The sequence below is a fragment of the Oryza sativa genome, chromosome 4 (assembly GCF_034140825.1).
Source record: "Oryza sativa Japonica Group chromosome 4, ASM3414082v1".
NCBI lineage: Eukaryota > Viridiplantae > Streptophyta > Magnoliopsida > Poales > Poaceae > Oryza > Oryza sativa.
The window spans coordinates 5,883,118-5,903,776 of record NC_089038.1 but is presented as its reverse complement, the minus strand read 5'-3'; the positions used below and the strand labels follow the sequence as shown (position 1 = coordinate 5,903,776).

Genomic DNA, 20,659 nt, shown 5'->3' with positions numbered 1-20,659 from the left:
TATGGTCTGCAAGACCACCTGGAATTCTCACATGGCACCTTGGTGCCCTCTGAGTCTCATTTCACAGATTGGCAAATGAGATAAACTTTAAACGCTCCAGAGCAATTGATACTGGCAAATGAGATAATGTTCCTTGAGCGGCATTGCATCCACGTCTTTTTCACCCTGATGCTTATAACTCTGAGGAGCATGGATGTTTCTTCGAAGAAATTGGTTACAACTTCCAACTCCCAACTCAGAGCAAGAACACAGGCAACCTCCAAAGGGGACAAAAAAATGACAGGCAAAACTTAGGAAATGCCCAATTGCAATTGAATGTTATTGAATAAATTTTAAACTTCAAATCTAGGTTTAAACAAAAGGGAAAAAGAAACTCCAGGTCTACAACCATCGCCTTTCTGGTAAAGTACCATGTACCACCCTATAGTATAAATTCCACCTGTATGTTGGATCTTGGAAGGTGTAACATGCCTTATAACCAACCACTCGGTCTAAAGAGGCTTATCCGCTTTCCTCGCAGGCGGAAGCACGCAAAATTAAGTGCCCAGTCCTGTCTTTTTACAGATAGGGCACAGATTTTTTATAACCAGCCATTGTTTGATGCATGCGGTGTGGAAGTCATGCCCACAGTCTAGTCTGCCCATGTCCTCACCTTCGGCATATTCTTCCTGCAAGACCCAACAATGCACATTCAGCAAGGCAATAAGATACAATTAAGGTGCTAAACTAAAATCAGACACGTGCTCCAATGGATGTTTGGTGATGTCACTGCATTCTCTCAATAAGCCCCAACTGCAAGCATCTTGCATTGTACATGCCTTTAAAAAGGTAATTCTGGCATATGGATCTATGTAAAACAAACAAAGTCGACTGCATCTAGAATTAACCGCTACTGTGAGAGCAATTAGCAAACTATAGAAGAGGCTCATTCAAAATAAGCACTTCCTATTTGGACTCTATACTAATTTGGCACAAATAAGCACTTTCTATTTGGACTTTATACAAAAATTAACCACTGCAGAATACAGATTGTAAAGAGATGCAGCCTAATCTACAAACTAGTGCTAAAATCAATTGGACTAATTGCTTTTCACCACTCATTAACATTCCTTACCTATACCTCTCAAGTCTTAAAGCAGAAGCAGTAAACAGAACAAGAATAATCAAGAAATTACCTAACAAGTTTAGAAAATATAGGGTCTTCGAATTACCTGGCAAATACAGCATGGTTCAACACCAGTTAGAGGTTCTTCAATCGGTATGCTCACATATTTCCATTGCTTCAAACCAGTCCTAATTTTATCCTCACTAAGTCCAGTGTTTACATACCCAATGCGTTCACCAAGTGCCAACAATTCCTGGGGAAAACAGCAAATTACAGCAATAAACACAAATTCTAGCATTTTCTTTTTAAGTTTATACCTATCAGTGATCGTCTTTAGCTAATTCTCAAATCCTAAATCATGGACGGAACTACTGCTATGACTTATTACCTCATATGACATATTATCCACATCAAGCCGCATGTCACGATGTCTGTCAATTAAACTGGCACGCCTTGCAAAAAGTGCACGTTCAAAATTAGGATCCTGTCCCAAAAAAGATACAACATAAGAGTCGGATCAAAGTGACAAAGATATTCCATAAGCAGATGAATGGCAGAAATTATACATGATAATCCCTGATTACTTCAGAAGTACAAGCATTATTACAATAAAATTCAAATCACATGTCATAGTTGATTTGTCTTCCACTTTTACCAATATATTTCCTTGGAAGATTACTGGACATGCTATTTAAATCGTGGAAACAATACAAATAGAATTTCAACATAGTTTTCAATCGAAGATTATATACACTTCCTCCATTCTTTTGTACTTCTTCGTAACTAGGATGGATCAACATGGCACTTCAATTTGCACCTTTGAAAATTACTTTTTCCAATTGTATCTTCATGAGAAGTATTAAAATATAATCATTTCAAAATGTTGTTCATGATTAATCTACTAAGTGCATTTTCACATAATGAAGATCCCAATAATATGCTGTGCATATTTGTGTTAAAATGTTTTAAAGTTTGATCACGTATTCCAAAACCTCTATTTGATCTCTATTTGAGGATGAGGGAGTAGCATAAAGTGATATTGCAATGTACATAACAAGGTTGAATTCATTAATTTGAAACCAGAGTTATGATTAGAGAGCTTTTGGAGTGTACTTGAAGAAATGAAGGTTGCATACATCATAATAAAAGCCAGAAAGATGCTATTTACCATTTCAAATGAAACATGGGCACTATTGAGTTACCTAATTGAAGCAAATTCAATAGCAGGTTGTACACTAAGACTTATCTCATGGCAAATAGTTCCTAGATGAGGCAGTTTGCAAGGTCCTATCTAGAGCAAAGAAATCGATTGCATTATCTTCACTAAATCGAAGGCTCAAGTTACACAATTAACAGACCCGCAGAGAAAATACATGCACCATTGGAAAATATAATTTACAACAAAAGATTCAATTCTGACCTCAAACCTTCCACCTCTTCCCTGACGAATTTGTTCAACAACATTGCGAAGATGCACAAGTTGATTGGCAGACTGACAACCACAAAAGAAATGATGAAGTTATTGAAATTATTAGTGACTTTAATAGCAGATCTCTTCAAAATGTTGACATATGCTAATTTTGAGATAGATATGGAAGGAAGCCAAGTTACAGTTAAATCAACCTGTTATTAGTTAAACATGGACAACATAGGCAACTAAGATCCACCTCTTACAATAAGCAAATACACCTTGTATAGGACTAATTAATAACCGAATCGATAGCGTCAAATTTAGTTTAGGGAAATTAACCAAATAAATGATTAACAGTTTTAATCTCAATACAAGGGCTACAGGATGACTAGCCAAATTCAATATAGCTTGTGATACCGATCTCATTAGCAAAACACAAAAACAGGACAGTCTATCTCGAAACAAAATAATATCTCATCGTAATGGATCTTAAGGATCACCATTGTAGGAATCGTTCCATTTCACAACAAATTTGGTTCAATGAAGGAAATCGCATACCTCTCTATCTACTGTCCTTTTCTGACTAGTTCAATCGCACATTTCTATTTTCCTTGTCATCATGCCCAGCATACCTTTCAAAATATTTGTGCAATGCATTGTTGTGTAAACCATAAATCTACTAACTTCAAATAGCTCATATTCTAAAAATCTAACAAAACAATGAATAATGAACAGAACCAAGAGGAGAAAATTCCTTATTTGCAACTCAAAATTAACCAGTTTCCTTATTTGCCACTGAAAATTTGTTGTCACCTTATTTGCCACAAACTAAATTTTGCTACCCTCACATGCCACTGTCGTTAGCCTTATTAGTTTGTTCTACCATTAGTGACCTGGCTCTCGTCAATTTTTTTTCTTCAAATACCCCAATTACCCTCATCTTCCTTAGTTTTATCTTTCACATGGTTCTTTCTCAGTAACAACAAGTGAACAGCACATGCGCAGATCCAGGACCAGTGCTCATGGCATCTGAAGGCATGGCGACGGCATCTGCAGCGCCTCATGAGGCAGCGCTTACCATCTACCCCAATGCCTCGCAAACCAGACTCCCAAATACTCCCTCCATCCAAAAGTCTAAGTCCTATTTCTTTTTGCATCAAGACAAAGGAGTAATTGATTCATTCATCATGTGACAAAACCAATGAACATGCAACCAATAAGTACTAAAATGGTTTCTTGGGTTCCAATAAAAAATTTAATATAGCACATAGTGACTACAAATAGGACTTAGATTTTTGGAAAAACCAAAACATGTAATAGGTCTTAGACTTTTGGAAGGAGGGAGTAATCAAGAAGCAGCTCAAGCAGTGGCGTGGTGGCCTGACCAATGCTTATAAGGGTGTGGCAGCAGGAATACCTACAGCGCGAGAGTGCAGTGTGCCAGAAAATCCTACTACACATGGTACATACCAAATTTGGTAGCCTCTCTCGATGGAAACTGTCTGCTGTGGGCCTGTGTCAGCCAGGTCAAATGGGCTACATGGATATCATGCATTCCTATTTTTTTCTATTTTCCTTGATACTTCCCATTTTCATTAAATCTCTACATTTTCACAATTAATGTAAAAGTTTTACTGTACGATCTTTTTATTTTGTAAGTGAAAGTTTCCTAATCACAAGAGTTTAGTCAATTATTTCGTAACAAGTATTCTAATTCCTAGATGAAAGTTTCTTCTCGGTTTAAAAATTCTCTACGTAGTATTTCTGTGAAGTATTTAATTTATAGTTGAAAGTTTCTAGGTAGAAAGTTTCTCAATTTATAGATAAAAGTTCATATTTAGAAACTATATGTAGCATTATCAGATCAGTACTTATCAAAGAAACAAAAACAATTCTGCACAATATTACAGCTAATTAAAACAGGAGATTTGGGTGGAGCTCTAGAGCGACATACCTCTGAGACTGTCCTAATTCCGTCTCTTGAAGCAGCAATGCTTTGCATAAAAGACTGCAGGTCCAAGTAATTCGAGTTTTGCCTATCTACAGAGTGAGGAACAGCCCTGACATAATGCTGCTGATTGGCACGAGAGCTGGATCCAGGTTGATGGCTTCGAATCTCATGTGATGTGGATGAATGCCCACGTTGCTGCTGTGATGTAATGCTTGAACCTCTGGACTGAGGAACGCTAGCAGCCTGCAAGGATCTCCTAACAATATCAACCGAACCCCTTGAGCTTGAAGTAGGCTGGGATGCATTTAACCCAGCAATCTGTTGAGCTCCTATATTTACAGCAGTTCGAATTGTGGAGCTGGAATTTTGTTGGTTGCTTCTGCCTCCCGGCATAGATAGCAATTCTGCCGAGTCAGAAGGAAACAGAGAAGAACCTAACAGAAGGGGCTCAGGAAAATTGCCTCTCACCGAGCTCCTGTTGGGATCTTGTGAAGATAACTGGTTTGTTGTATCAGCAGAACTAGGAAAAATCCCTATTCTCGAACCAAAATTGCCACTTGATGGAGCACGGTGCAAATTTTGTGAGAATTGAGTGACAGCAGGCACATAAGGCCGACTAAGAGAACTTGTTGAAGAGCTCGATGCTCTAGGTTGTACTGGAATAAACAAAGACTGTTGCTGAGTAGGCTGATAAACAGAACACCTGAGACTTCCTTCAGGCAAGAGATTGGACGATGATTGATCATACTCATTAGGGCTTGTTCTCATCCGGGTATTCCTCAGAAATCTCTCACGCTCATGATCACCATATAGTGAATAATGATCAGACAACATAGCATTTGCAGACATATTGGTATTCTGGTTTAGCTGTTCCACAGGAGAGTATGAAAAAACATGGTTTGTAGGGGCAGGTGCAGTTAAACCAGAAGTGCTTTCATGACTGGATGGAGAAGGTTCCAGTATAATATTATTTCGCTGATTATTACGTGAACTACCATTGGCAGAAGACTCTGCAAGACTCCCATCAATATTCTTTCTCTTGCAAGATGAACGATGCCCACCAAACAGGTTAACTTCTTGGCCTGTCATTCCATCAGAAAAGCTTGCAACCTGTGAAGGATTTCCTGTAGCACTGGAAGAATTTGTATGGCGCAGAACATGCTCAGGAATGGAAAGGCCCCTGTTGAGAGGAAAAGCGTTTATCCCTGGTTGTCCATTACTCTGAATCATATCAACATCCTCAGAATCAAACTGATCAGCCTGATTAAGATTAAGGTCTAAGTTTAAGCTCTGTGAAGGCAATGAACTACTGCCTTCATGTCTTCTCCCTCCAATAATTAAGGGAGCTCGGATAGACAAAGCAGGAGCAAAATGTTCCCTTTTGGCCTCAAAAAGACTATCATGATCAGCTACACAGCCCATCGAGCTAGATCCAGCTGAATCCCATAAGTTCAAGCTTGTATTTTGCTGACCAATCACGCTTCCATTTGGCATTTCCACCTCATGACTACCAAGTAAATAATGTGGGTAATCATCATCCTCTAGAGTATTTGGAAGTAAATTCTGTTCATCTGCGGTGGGGTTGCTGGGCAGTAAATTCTGCTGATCCATGGCTTGGTTGTTCGAACTAGAACCAAGGTGACATGTTTCTGAGGAAGATAGCATAGTGATCCTATGTTGATGCATCGAAACTTTACTGTCTTCCTTGGATAACTTATGAGGTACTTAAATGAGTTCAATGTAATAAAACATCACCCATTAAAAATCAATGTTTTACAACTTGAGGTTGACGATCCTGGCAAATATAAGCAAAATGAAGGAACCAATCAGTACTTTACACAATCGTATATCAAAGTTACAAATTACAGACAAACTAAAAAAAAAGTATAAAACAATCTAAATGCTCAAATCCTGAAATGGACTGAGTCATGCGCAATCACTGTGTTGCCAGAAATTCCTTGAATACTACATATGGGTATATGGCCAGATAAACATGCATGCAGAGCCTGCATCGGCACAGTTCCTTTTGCAGTCTGTTAAACAGAGGTGCAATGACACATGCTCCCTACCATGGTCATTGACATAGTTTTGCTTATAATGATGAAAAACATGCCATTCAAAATCTAAACAGCACATTAAATACAACTGAACTCACAATTTCTTATTATATTTCAAACACAAACAAAAACATCAATCTTGGATGTGTGAAATACTAACATCGCAAGTGCATATTATATTTCACATGGGAAATTTTAAAGGAAGATTCTTTTCAGAATAAAAAGGTTATATTAGATTTATAATTATTAGTTTCCTAAATACATGGTGAATCTACAGATACTGTAGGTAATACTGTAAATCAACATCCATCATTATGATCAACTGTAGTAATGTGGGGGTGTCAGTGATATACACACCTCAACTACAAGGTCAATAATTTATTGACAAATGGTGGAATCCGTCGCAGATAGCGGACGCCAATCGGCTAATGTTACAGAACCGCTTCCCTAGCATCAGCAAAAAAAAAAAAAAAACCGGCAGGGTACATAAGTGAGTTTCTATATGTGATGCAACCTAACAAAGACAAAAAGGCATAAGTAAACATTTCAAAGCATTTCTAATATGACCCTGTATCAGGAGTCAGGACAGACAGATATTATCTAGACTGATAAGTCGTATGATCATATTAGGTCAGCATCCGAGAAAATAAGATTGAATACAATCAGAGACAGAACAATTGAAGAGTTATGAAAAATTTACTATACTGCAGGAAAAAACCAACTGACAAATTCCAGCCTTGGCCGAGTTATCACGGGCAATGCTATCACTTTTCTAGTGTCTACAGCTTTAACAAAAAGATGTATGCAAAGAGAACCATTTCTACACTACGTATGCAATATTCAACAAAATCAGCATCCCAATCTCCTAAATTTCTCACAGATACACCGGCAAAACATGGATAGATAGCCTCCTACCAACATACCCATGGATCTATACTCTTCTTAAAAGAGGGCAATGGTGGTGGCAGTGAATCTGCCACCACCTCACCAAGTAGTATTTTTTTTTAGTTACCATCTACTCCATCATGTTTTCTACCAACTAGCCCATGTACTTTTATGTTATAAAATAATCCCTCTACATATATGATTCTATCATATTTCACCTATACAATATAACATCTACAGGTACAAAATTGTCCCAAAAACCTCACTATTAATTTGTTTTAATCCGTAGCACAGCACGGATATTTGGCTGGTAGACTAAACTCAAGCACCTTATCCTACCATGAACATTGCCTTAGTTTTGCTTATAAATTGTAATGCTGAAAACCATGTCATTTAATACCACATTAAATACAACTGGATGCAAAATTTCTTGTTATATTTCAAACACAATAAAGAAACGTCAATCTAGGGTGCGAGAAATACTAAAATCATGAGTGCATATTAAACTTTCTATGATAAATTTTAAAAAGGAGGATTCTTGTCAGAATAGAAAAAAATAAATTAGATTACAAGTTGTAATATGATTGCAAATCAATATATACTGTAGGGTACACTGTAAATCAACATCAATCATTATGATCAACTGTAGCAATGTGGGGGTGTCTGCAATAAACATACCTCAACTACAAGGTCAGTAATTTATTGACAAATGGTGGAAACTGTTGCAGATAGCGGAAGCCAATTGGATAACGCTACAAAACTGCTTCCCTGGCATCAGCAAATAGAAGAGAGGGGACATAAGTTAGTTTTCTATATGTGATGCAATCTTACAAATACAAATGAAAAAAACAAAAGTAAACATTTCAAAGCATTTCTAATATGAGCTGGTATCAGGACAGACAGCTTATTATCTAATAAATTGATAGGTTGTATGAACATATTAGGTCTGCAAACAAGCAAATAAGATTGAATACACAATGAACAGTTCAGAATTCTGAAGAATATATTATAATGCAGGACAACAAAAAGAACAGCTCACGATTTTCCACCTTGGCCAAGTTATCACAGGCAATATTACAGGTTTTCTAGTGTCTTCCATGAAACAACTCCCGTTCTATGCATCCAACATTTAACAAAATCAGAATCTCATATCTCCTAAATTTCGCGCGGATTGCAACCACTAGGAAGAGGATTTCCACCAAAGATACATGGACAGATAGCCTCCTACCAACATAATATCCATGGTATAAACACATCCCAAACCACCATATCCCGCCTAATCCACCCATATCCCAACTTTTCTACCACGGAAACGCCCTCCGAAACCTAACCCTACCCCCTTCAAATCAACGAAATTCCACAGAATTCCGCCGAAAACCTCGCCCCCAGATCCCCTCCCCCGAAATCCCCCACAGATCTCATCCTCCCCCACCGAAACGAACCCATCCGTCCCCAATCCAAGCGCCTCCCCCAACCCCTACCTACCGCCCGCCCACCCATACCAAGCATCAAGCCCATCAACTCGAAACCACAACCACGAGACAAGGTAAAAAAGAAAAAAAATATATAGAAATAAAACCGTACGGACTCCGCGCCGGCTGCTCCCTCCGGGGATCGTCCCGCCGCCCCGATCGCCGATCGGCGGCAAGCGAGGGGGGGGGGGAGAGGCGAGCCGCGGCCGCGTCCTTCCCCTCTCTCCCGTCCGCGCGTGGCTTCGGCTGGAAGGAGGAGGAGGAGAGGAGGTGGGGAGAAATGGGAAGAAAAAATAGGGGGGATGGATGGGTTGGGGTGGATGGGAGAAGGGAGGGGGGCGTTGCGGCGTGTTTTTGGGGGAGTGGGTGGTGTGGGGGGAAAGTGCGATGGACGCGACACCGCGGGGATGTGGACCGTCGGATCGGGGGATCCGACGGCCCAGGGGTGTGGACGGGGTTGCCCGGACGGCAGTGCAGTGGGAGACAGTGAGAGGAGGAGGGGTGTATGGACGCAAGCCAGGCCCAAACCCAAACCTGCAATTTCCAGACAATAGGATAGCAGTGATAAACTGATGATAGTTGGTGCTTAGAGAGAGATGCTGGGTAAAATCTTTATTTGCATCTGAACATCCATATAATCCCTTGTTTTGTCTCTTGTTCTCTCGCTTATAGGTTGTACTGGTTATATATTGTAGAGATCAAGTATAAATACTACTGATATCGGTTAATAACCTGATGTTACAAATGGAAAGCCACAGGCCCCTCCATGAATAAATTTGCAGCACAAATAGATATAGCCATTGAAAAAATAATAAGCGATGAATGCTCACAAATTCTTAATATGAAGTTCATTATTGCTATGGCGAAGACTTTTGAGTAGTTTTGTTTATAACGGCACTAGATAAAATCCTTGTCTACCTCTAAAGTTGATCATCATTCTTAATGAGACAATGTGGACAAATAAGGCTACGTATAACTATTAGATGCCTTAGGTGTTATGGAAGGAATTAAGAAACCCCTCGAAGATTAGAGGCATAACACAGATAAACATCATCTATATCTATAATCATTTAAAAAGCCCTAATGGTGGAGATGAATGGCGAATCTGCCTTTAGTCGTTTAAGAAATAATGAGAGAGGTTATGTGTACTTGGTGTATGAACATAACCCACTTGTATATTCGAGAGAAATAGATACTATTAGGCGTGGTGATGATGAACACTTTCAGAAAGTTGTTGGTATTTACTAAGATGCTTGATAGGGGGTTTTGGTAGTAGATTATATCTACCTCTACAAAATATCCTCTCTACCATGGATTTGGATCTATCTAGGAAGAGCATTGGGCTAAATCTTAGGTCCAAAACACTTACAAAGGCAAAGTGGAGCAAAGCTGCATAGCTGGGTGAAGGCTTCTCCACCTCTATAGTTGTTTTCAGTTGCGCTCAATGTCCTGCTCCACTCTATTTTTTTATCACTTATTAATGTTTGGTTCAACTTCACCTTTCCGAATGGGGATTTGAGATTTTGAGCCTTGCCAAACACCCCTTGTATATACTTATGTGCTTCTAAAAGTTGATCTACTCTTCTCTCATTTACAAGTGGTCTCAATTATATGCATTGACAATCAAGTCTTAATACTACTAACAAGTGGATACCCTAGGCATTACAAACAAGAATCTAGAAACCCCTCAATGAATAAATATGTAACACAATATGGCAATTGGAAATAGTAATAGATAAACACTCACAAATTTTAAATATAAAGTTAGTGTTGCTATACATCAGTACTGATGTTGGACATTTTTGGATAGTTTTGTTTATAATGGTACTGGATGAAATCCCTATTTTTACCTCTAAAGTTGATCCAATATTTATTCGTTCCTCGTTCTTAATGAGACGTTGTGTACAAATAAATCTACATATAACTAATGGTTACGACAAGAATTTAGAAAACCCCTCAAAGAATAAAGTATAGAAGTGCAACACAAATGGACATTGTTATTGAAAAAATAATAAGAGAGAACTATTAAAAGTAATACAAATAAACTAAGCCTTGTGATGCAATAGATGACTCACATTTTGTCCAATATCCATCGGCCATAGAGTAGTCTTCAACAAGTGGAGGCAACAAAGCAGTTGAGGAAGAACTCACCAATGACAACATCTTCTCCTATGGTAACATGTTAGTGAGACATCATGGTCAAATAAGTCTAGATAATAATTAGTGGATACCCAGAATTTATGACAGGAATTTTGAAATATCTAAAAGAATAAAAATTAATAAGAGATAAATATTCAGAAATGCTAAATATAAAGTCATTTGCATCAACTGACTCATAAACTCAAAAGCCGCACAGTCGTCTTCAACCTTCTATCCTAAGAACAAGTGGAGGCAATGGAGAAATTGGGGAAGAACTCAATTCCGGCGACATCTTCTCTGATGGTTGTGTGACACCTACAACAATCCCAACTCCAACAAGCATGTTGAATTAGGTCACCAATGTTATGGTGGAAGTGGGCAGAGGTTGGTGTGGAGAGGGCGCCTTTAGAGGGAAGCTCTAGGAGGCAGAAGCCCGATGATGATGCCACCTTGGCCATACGGGAGAAGGAAGGTGGTGGGCTGAGATCGGCGATAGACGATTTTCTTTAGGAGGAGGCAACAGATCTAGTGGCATTAACCACCAAAGACGGAGAAGGAAGGCAGGTCAAGGCAATTATGCCGGACTTGGAGGAAGAGTAGAGACGATGGCGATGGTGATGAGGAATGAGGAGGGAGGCGGTGGCTGGCTGGCCTCGCCGGATCTGAGAGCGATGGCATGTGAGGGTGGCGGCGCGTGAGGGGCTTGCAAGGGGAATGAGTGAATGATTGCGGCGTGAGGAGAAGAAAAGGTTAGGGTTTATTTATGCTTCAAAAATCTGTGGCACCATCCTGACCGTTCAAAAGTGATAAGATTTTTTTTCGAAAACACAAGAGAACTATGTTTCATTGCATTAAGAAGAAATAAATGTTTATAAAGAAAAGATCATAAAGGACTCCTCTGCGAAAAAAGGCACACACACATCAGCAAGGTGACACACAACCAAAAAGTGATAGATGTTTGCAAAAGAATTAGCTGATTGATGATTAGACAACCCATATAAAGTAAAAAACAACAAAAAAAAGTGATGTAACAAAAGTGAACACTAACATTAGTAAAACAGAATCCGATAACTCCTATTTTAGGTGACATGGCCTAATACATCTTGAGTTTTATACTACAAATCTAATTATAGTAATATAGGATTGCTTCATACTTTAAAAAGAACATATTATATTAAATAAAGAAAGTGGGTGGCTACCTCGTGACATGACTATCGTTCCACATGAAGGATATGGACTGTCGATTGGGGCATCCACGACTAACTGGGTAGATAGATCGAGGACATGGGTTGTGTAGTGCGCGACATTGGAGAGAGTGCAAACATAGATACACACCCACCCGGGTTAATTGGATCCATGCCACTGCAAATATGCCTTTTTAGATAAATGTTATTACTATTCACGATATCGGTTACGTGCCACTGGAATTTGGGAAAATTGGAACAGTGCCACTCCATCGCGTTTTCCCTCAGACCCCTAGATATGGGACCCACATGTTAGTTCCATCCTCTCTCTTCTTTCTTCCCCACGTGTAGTTGAGGCTAACAGAGATTTTTGACAAAAAACGTGACGGAGTGGCACGGTTTCAATTTCCCTAAATTGAAGTGGTACGTAGCCGATATCGTGAATAGTAGTGGCATTTATCTAAAATGGCATATTTGTAGTGGCATGGATCCAATTAACCCAACTCAGAAAGAAATACGGCCAGTCTAGTGGCAATGAACCCTTTCAGATATATATGGTGCTCACCTAGATACTACACCACACGTGTCAGAGTAGAAATATAGAAACCTAGGGATGCAACTTTAGCACAAATTGAGAGACAACAATTCAGAACTACTGATTGTAAAGTAAAAAAAATGTTAGGAAAAAATATATAACAAAATAAACACTTATTCTTATACAAACCAATCAAACATCGGAAAAAATGTGAGTACAACAGGATCCAACAATGCTTTTCTAGTGATATTGCATCGTGTTTTATAGGAAATGATGAAGAATGGTATCTACACACAATGTATTGATGATGGTCACCAACTAGATCAACTAAACACACAAATAGATCAACCAAAAATGAGCTTAAGCACAATATGAGTAAAGGTATGAACGGACAAACCAAGAGAGCAGACATGTGATTTGTTTTCCGAAGTTTAGATCCACCGATCCTACGTCTCTATTGAGGGGCCACAATAGTCGGGTCTCTTTCAGCTCTTTTCCTCACGAGGTTGCACAACTACACTCCTCAATTTCACTCTTGATTTCTTCCCTTGTGGAGATAAAATCGAAGTCTTCACAAACTTTCCGTCCTTACATAAGGAGCAAACATCTATGGTTAAGGGCTTCAAATATTATTCTACTACATAGTCGACAATGCAAACTAAGTTTGTCACATGTTCACGAGCAAAAGTATGACTTGAGAATATTTTTCTCGAAACTAAGAGTGGTAGACAACTTTCCTAAGCCATTCATTGTAGTGTGATATTGAAATTGCGCAAAATTATGAACCCTAGTTTTCTATTTGAGTAACAATGCCATGTGTTTATGTCAAATACACTGACATTATGTTGTGAAAGATAAGTACCAGGATCAAACTACTGAATGAGCACATTAGTTCATGCTCTTGGATCCAAATTACAAAGGCTATAAGTTAGAAATATTTGTGTTGCTAGCCAGCACATATGAAAAGTAATGCTTTTGACAAGATCCTGAATATAGAGGGGCATAAGAATCAATCAACACCCAATAAAAGTAAGTTGATTTCTATCGAGGTGTTATAGTGGAGTATAGATACTGGCGTCACTATGGCATATTAATTTCTATTGCGACCCATTGCTTTAGTTTGTTGTTACTGGACTCATTAGGTTGAAATATAAAGTGGGAGAATGTTTTAGATTGATCCCAGGCAACCGAGCCAGAGGGATGCACACATAGGCTTGGCCCACCCTGCACCCATGTGTTCCTAACGGTGAGGACTGATTCTCTCAGCCTTGCACACATGCTCTCATCCTATGCCCAATGATTGAACCTGTTTCGCCCATGCCTCGGAGTTGCCCCCCATCCCCTAGAGCATTCATATATAAGGGAACTAAATCCTCATACATTAGTGATGACCTAAGCAAGAGATTAGATATCCTAAACCCTAAGTTCTACTGATCCTAAGGAGCGCTAAGGGGAATCGAAGGGCAAACTCCATCTTGGCAATTCCCATCGCCGCCGCCGTACTGTGTTCTTCATCACCAGCACCCTACGACCGCAACACACGTTACCTTGGTGCCAACAACGACTAAAGCCGGCACTAATGTCCTCATCAAGCACCGATCAGTGCCACCACCAAATTCAGCATAAGCTTAATGAGGTGATCATACATAGCCTATGTTCATGTTTTAAGAATTAGTTCCAACAGTATAAACATGCTTTCTTCATATTGCAACTTAGAAATGAAGTATTACTGGAAATTAAGGTTCTGCTTTCTACAAACATGCCCACCCCTATTCCGTGTGCTGCACAATTTAGAAATTTTAAGTGTAAAGCTAGCTATGTCTTAGAGTTAAAATGCTTTGCATACTGCAACTTCAGACTTAACAGAAGTAGTACTGGACAACGATTGACTTTCAGAAGTCCTAAATCCAAACACAAGTGCAATATTCTTATTTTGAGTGTTCTAGTTAATTCAAGAAATTTCTTGTGTTCTGTTTTTTAATCGGTTTGTATTTTTTTTTTATTTTTGATTGTGGCAAGGTGGTTAGTACTCAAGTAAAATTTAAACCGGGAAAACTGGCATTATGGACAGAATATCATATTGTGATGATATTTTTTGTAATGATAAAGAAATTGGATTAAAATAACGGCCGTATTTGTTCCAATATAGTAATTATCAGTCAATAAAACAGCTATTTCTAATCAGTGAACTGTGTTTTGTGCTTTCTGTTGCCAGATTTTTTTTCTCAGGATTCCTTTGAAGAAAAGTACGGGATGCTCTTTGTTTTACTGATGTGAGGATTTCAGGAATCCTTTTGTAAAAAAAAAAAACTGTAATAATATGTTGTTTGATGCCAAATCCTATGTCCCTAAGTAGCTGCTTGTATTCATATTATAAGTCTAAGTTTATGGAAAAATATAGTAGCATTTTGAACACAAAATAAACATATTATCAAACCATATTCAATGTTATATTTAATGAAACCAATTTAATGTTTTTGATATTGCTAAATTTTACTATAAATTTGGTTAAAATTAATAAATTTGACTAGGAAAAAAATCAAACGACTTATAATATGAAACGAAGCGAAGTAAGTCTTCATCTCTCCCTTCATTATAATATGAAACAAAGTACAAAGTAAGTCTTCGTCTCTCCCAAAGCATAGATTCAATTAACAAAAAAAAAATTCCCCTAAAATGCGTCTGCTCACCCGCTCGCGTATCGATCTACCCAGTCGTTAGGGCTCCTGCTTGGCTGCTTGCCTCAACCTTCTCGATGACCAGCGTCCACGTGCGGTGACCGGAGCCGACGGTCAAGTGGCGACGGCAAGCCAGCAAGAGGTGGCCACGCGCGTGCGTGTCTGGCGGCAAGCAGCGGCGGCCGGCGGCAGCAAGCCGGCACCAGCATGGGCGCACAGTGGCAGGCAGGAACGGCAAGGTTTGTTTACTGATTAGCCGATTAAATTTTCTCTTCTATTCACTGCTACACAAAATATTTTCCTAAATTGGGAGTAATTAAGATTACAGACGGACCATAACTGATCGCGTCTGAGAAAATAGGGCCCATTTCGCGTGTGATCTTTTTCCGTGCGGTCATATTAAATGGACCGCATCTTATTTTCGCGTGCGGACCTATTAAAAGAGCGGCACGTAAAAATACCTACCCTCTCTTTCCCTTCCACCCACTTTGAACTTTTCCCTCTTTCTCTCCTCTTATCTCTCCTCTCTATCCCTCTTTTTCTTCCCTCCTCTCCTCCTTTTCTCCTCTCCTCTTTTACTCCTCTCCTCATTTTCGCCGTCGTCCTCTCCTCTCCACGAGTCCCGACGGTGCACGGTGGCCCGGCGACAGCAAGCGGGATCCGGTGGACGGCCGCCCTTCCCCCCACGGGATCCCACTCCCCTCCCCTCCCCTCCCTTCCCTTCCCTCCCTAGATCCGGCGGAGGGGAGGGGCATCGGCGGTGGTGTGGCCGGAGGGGACTGCGGATGCCGGCGGCGACGACGACGAGGGCGAGGGCGAGGGCGGCGTCCTCGGCCGCCGCCGCCGACGAGGCTGCAGGTGGTGCGGAGGCCACTGATGACAATGACGAGGGTGCGAGCGGAGTCCTCGGACGACGACGACGACAACGACGAGGCGGCGGCCGGGAGCGGCAGCACCGCCGGCAGATTGGTTTTTTTGAAATTTTATTTTTTTTTCGGATTTTTATTTTCCCGTGCGGGCGACACACTACTACACAAAGCGTTTCCCTAGGCGGTCAATCGAAATTTGGCGTGTGGAGCTTCGGCCCGTCTGGAACAAATCGCCTGGGAAAATCGCGATTTTCGCGTGCGGGTGCTTATGCCGCCCGCACGAAAAAACAAAAAACCGAAAAAAAATAAATTTTCAAAAAAGAGAAAACCCTAGATCAGGTCGTCGCTGCCGCTCCCGCCTCGTCGTCGTCGTCGGTGGCAGCGGCACCGCCTCCCGCCGGCCTCCCGCGCCGGATCCGTGGCGGGGGATTGCGGACGGCCACCGGATCCGGGCGGGGACGGCCGCTGCCGCCGGATCCATGCACGGACGGCCGCGGGTCGCCCGCCCGCCCGCCGGATCCCTCGCCCGCCCGCCCGCCGGATCCGCCGCCCGCGCGCTCCCATCGCCGCCGGGGAGGGGAGCCCACCCGCCAGATCCGCCGCCCGCGCGCTCCCGTCCACCGGGGAGGGGAGGGGAGGGGATGGGAGGGGAGGGCAACCGGATCCGTGGCGAGGGGGAGGGCGGCCGGCCACCGGATCCGTGTGGGGATGGCCACCGCCGCCGGATCCGTGCGGGGACGGCCGACGCCCGCCGGATCCCGCGCCGTCGTCACTACCACCGCGCTGCCACCGCCTCGCCGCGCCGCGCCGCGCCGTGCCGCCACCGCCGTCGCCATCGATTGCGCCGCCTTCGCCTCCCTTACCGATGGCGCCGGCGTCGCCGAGGAGGGAGAGAGAGATGGGAGGATGGGGAGGAGGAGAGGGAGAGGGAGAGGGAGGATGGATGGAGAGGTGGTGGGGAGGGTGCGCCCGTGACGAGATAAGGGTGCGGCTGGGGGTGGGCTATTTTCGTGTGCGGGCCACTTAACAGGCCCGCACGCGAAAATGTTCGCGTGCGGGCCTGTTAAGTGGCCCGCACACGAAAATAGATTTTCCTGTGCGGGCGATGTCCTGATGCCTCTTTTTCATTTTTCTGTGCGGTTGCACTTATGGGCCGCCTGGAAACAAACTAGTCTGGTGTCCAGGAAAATCTTTAGTGTAGTAGTGACGTAAGCACCCGCACGCGAAAATCACGATTTTTGCAGACCCTTAGGTGCGTGCGGGCCACCCACCCGAATGCAAAAATCAGTTTCGACCGCAGAAAAAACCCTTCTCCTAGTAGTGATTCTTCTATTCAGTTTTCAATTTTAACCCAACTCAAATCTCATCTTAGTTTGTACTGCTGTATTCTAGATCATTAAAACATAAATAAAGATGAAATACTGTATGTAAAGAATGCTCTCAATTACTCTCTCCGTTTCATATTGTAAGATTTTCTAGCATTGCCCATATTCATATATATAGAAGTTAATGAATCTAGAAACATATATATGCCTAAATTCTTTAACATCTATATAAATATGGGCAATACTATATAGTCTTACATTGTGAAACGGATGAACTACCTCTTTCGCCGGTTATGTAGAAGAGCACACTTAAGAACAAGATATTGAGGATGAAATAGTATAGCAATCTTCTTCATAGCGGTGTAAGCTTTTTCAAGTCAAATTGTTTACTTAATTTAAAATAACATTATTAAAATATTATGATGCACTTTTCGCCAATTCTATCGTATATATAGGCATTTGTTACAATTTTTTTAAAAAAAGTCGGATCACCCATACCTAGATACGCCATTGCGTACATCGTCTATCACTAATAAAAGAATAATTAGCTTTAAATACAAATTCCTGCTCCTGTGTCAAATCTAGTATTGGAACCTGGGTGGGCTGGTTCTACCACATGAAAACAAACCAGTTGAGCTACGCTTACTTCACACAATATTTCTTGTTTATGAGATCATGACCATCCTTGTCCAGTATAAAGCCTGTTATCAAGTTGATTATGACACAACTAAAGATGGATTGATTTATTTCCAAGTCCTGTTGAATTTGTTTGTTCCTACTTTTCCATTTACATATAGGTTTAAAGCTTATGCTCGACACTTTATCTTAATGGAATGACTTACACTTGTATAAATCTAATGGAATTGTATTCAGGGTTGAGTTGAATAATCACCTGGAATCGACTTAGGTGTGGATGTGAAGGCAGTTTGACACTCTAAAGGAAGTCGTGCACGCGGCTTGGAAAACTGAGCACCCAATCTGATGTATGTTTTTATGTCTTGTCTTCTGATTTGTGCTTAGAAAACTGAGTGGCGCCTAATCTGTTGTATGTCTGTATATTCACTACTATAAAAATCCTTTTTCATACCATCAAACCTGGTTTTCGCATGCGGCTAGTTGGCCCGTCTGCACGAGAAGGTATGCGAAAATAGAGAACTTCGAATACGGGTGGCGCAACCGTATGCGAAAATATATGCATACAAAGAAATAATCCCTCTATCCCATAATATAAGGCGCGGCTAAAGTTGGCACGGTCTCCAAAACTAATATTTAGCTTAATTATAATTTCTCATATACTATAAGATTTGTAGCAACAAAATTATAACCATATGAAAGTAAATTTAAATCTCAATCTAATGATATAATTTTTAACAAATAAAATTCATTTTGTATTATACTAAGTGTTGGTCAAATGTTTTAATCTTGAAATACGTGCACGTCTTATATTATGGGATAGAGGGAGTATAGGAGAGACAAGTGTATGCATAAATAAAAAAGAACCAATGGGGTTTATCCTATACACATGGAGAAGGCATGTAGCAATGATAAAGATAAACAAAAACACATCCCTTCATGATCTCTATGTTCTCAAAGTAAAGGAGACTATCAACAAGTAGGAGATAAGAAGTGATACATATCGCCTTATCTCCATGTATTTCATCCTTATCATGATTAAGGTCCATCACAAAAGTATGCATATCTACCACATCTCATTATCGGGAAATAACCTAATTGAAAACTTACGTAAAAGAGATGTTAATCCCATAAACATCGGTTTATCATCTATCACCAAAGCAATAATTACACAAATTGTTTAATCCAAGATCTTTCAATCTTTTTTCTCTTTTGTGATATATAAACAATATAGAGAGATAAGATGAAAGATGATTTCAAATCAAGATAGAAATCTTATAATAAACAAAATATATAATAAGCTCCCCTCAATATGTGCATGCATATGGATATAAAAGAACACATATACACATAATCAATCAAGATCAATGAGGGAGCTCACACTATATTTTAGATCCACAAGAGAGACCAAGTTAAAATATGTGAAGTTTAATGCATACCTTTCATCATTTTTATTCTAATATCCAAATGAGACTAGTCAAAGAAAAGCTCATAAAAATGTTAGTCTCGTACAATTAGATTTATCACAAATCACCAAAATCAAATTAAGGGAGTTGAACTTACACCTCTGCATGCCACATCCTTCTCCCTGCCATCTCCGCCCACACCTGCAACGGTCTTCCAGCTCTACGCCGCTTTTCGATCTTGCTTGCTAGCGGCACATGCGAGATCTACTGCGAGGCATGGGTGTAGTCATGTCCACTGCTGCTGACTGCGGAAGGTGGTAGCGCGGTGGCTGGGTGATGAGGGAGCATGATGAGGGAGCATGACGAGGGAGGATGGAAGGTTGGGAGGGATTGGGGAGAAGGGGAATAATGGAGGAATAATGCGTAGTTGGCTGAAGGAGATAAAGAGGAGAGAGGGTGAGGTGGATGAAATAGGACCCACTGACATGTGGGTTCCACTAATTTTTTTCAACTGCTATGTGGGCCCATATTTTTTTAAAATTTTTAATTTTGCTTTCTTGTGTCACGTCAATGCCACGTGGGATGAGGGCCAAGTAAAACCAGCTACGTAGGCGCCACGTCAATCAAAACCACTATCCAAACAGACTTAGGATCTTGTTTGCACTAGTTTTATTAGTTGAGAGATATATAGTATTGTGGTTGGATATGATTTAATCGTCCTAATGAGAAACCTAAAGTGAACTTATTTCTTATTTTTCCCATAGGAGGATGGCATTGGCATCAGCACATTTGGAGGAGATCATATGGGTTCATGATTGGGCCTCCGGCCTCAGGTGATCGTTTCTTTTTTCCGGCCTTTCTGTTTATCTGGCAATTTTCCTCTTTTTTTTTCTGTTCAGGAGATGAGAAGGTTTGCTCCTGCACTGCGTGTGATGGGTGGGATGAACGAAACTCTCCTTTTAAATTAGTGAATAAAAATTTAAATAGAAACTTGTGTAGAGAACTTTCT

General features: G+C 40.7%; 1 protein-coding gene across 2 annotated transcripts; it reads right to left on the bottom strand.

Moving 5' to 3' along the window:
* Positions 1 to 135: 135 nt before the first annotated feature.
* On the bottom strand, positions 136 to 9,203 carry LOC4335112 (probable E3 ubiquitin-protein ligase HIP1). 2 transcript variants are annotated; one of them, NM_001419080.1, is made up of 8 exons: positions 8,994 to 9,163; positions 8,088 to 8,177; positions 6,882 to 6,971; positions 4,471 to 6,262; positions 2,526 to 2,597; positions 1,494 to 1,589; positions 1,212 to 1,358; positions 136 to 668 (listed from the first exon to the last, which is right to left on the bottom strand). In NM_001419080.1, exons 4-8 carry the CDS (start codon positions 6,151 to 6,153, stop codon positions 537 to 539), a joined length of 2,130 nt encoding a protein of 709 aa, NP_001406009.1. In that variant the 5' UTR covers positions 6,154 to 6,262; positions 6,882 to 6,971; positions 8,088 to 8,177; positions 8,994 to 9,163; the 3' UTR covers positions 136 to 536. The 2 variants fall into 2 exon arrangements, with proteins under 2 accessions (NP_001406009.1, XP_015635982.1); XM_015780496.3 differs by lacking the exon at positions 6,882 to 6,971 and having other exon boundaries at positions 291 to 668; positions 8,994 to 9,203.
* Positions 9,204 to 20,659: the final 11,456 nt, after the last annotated feature.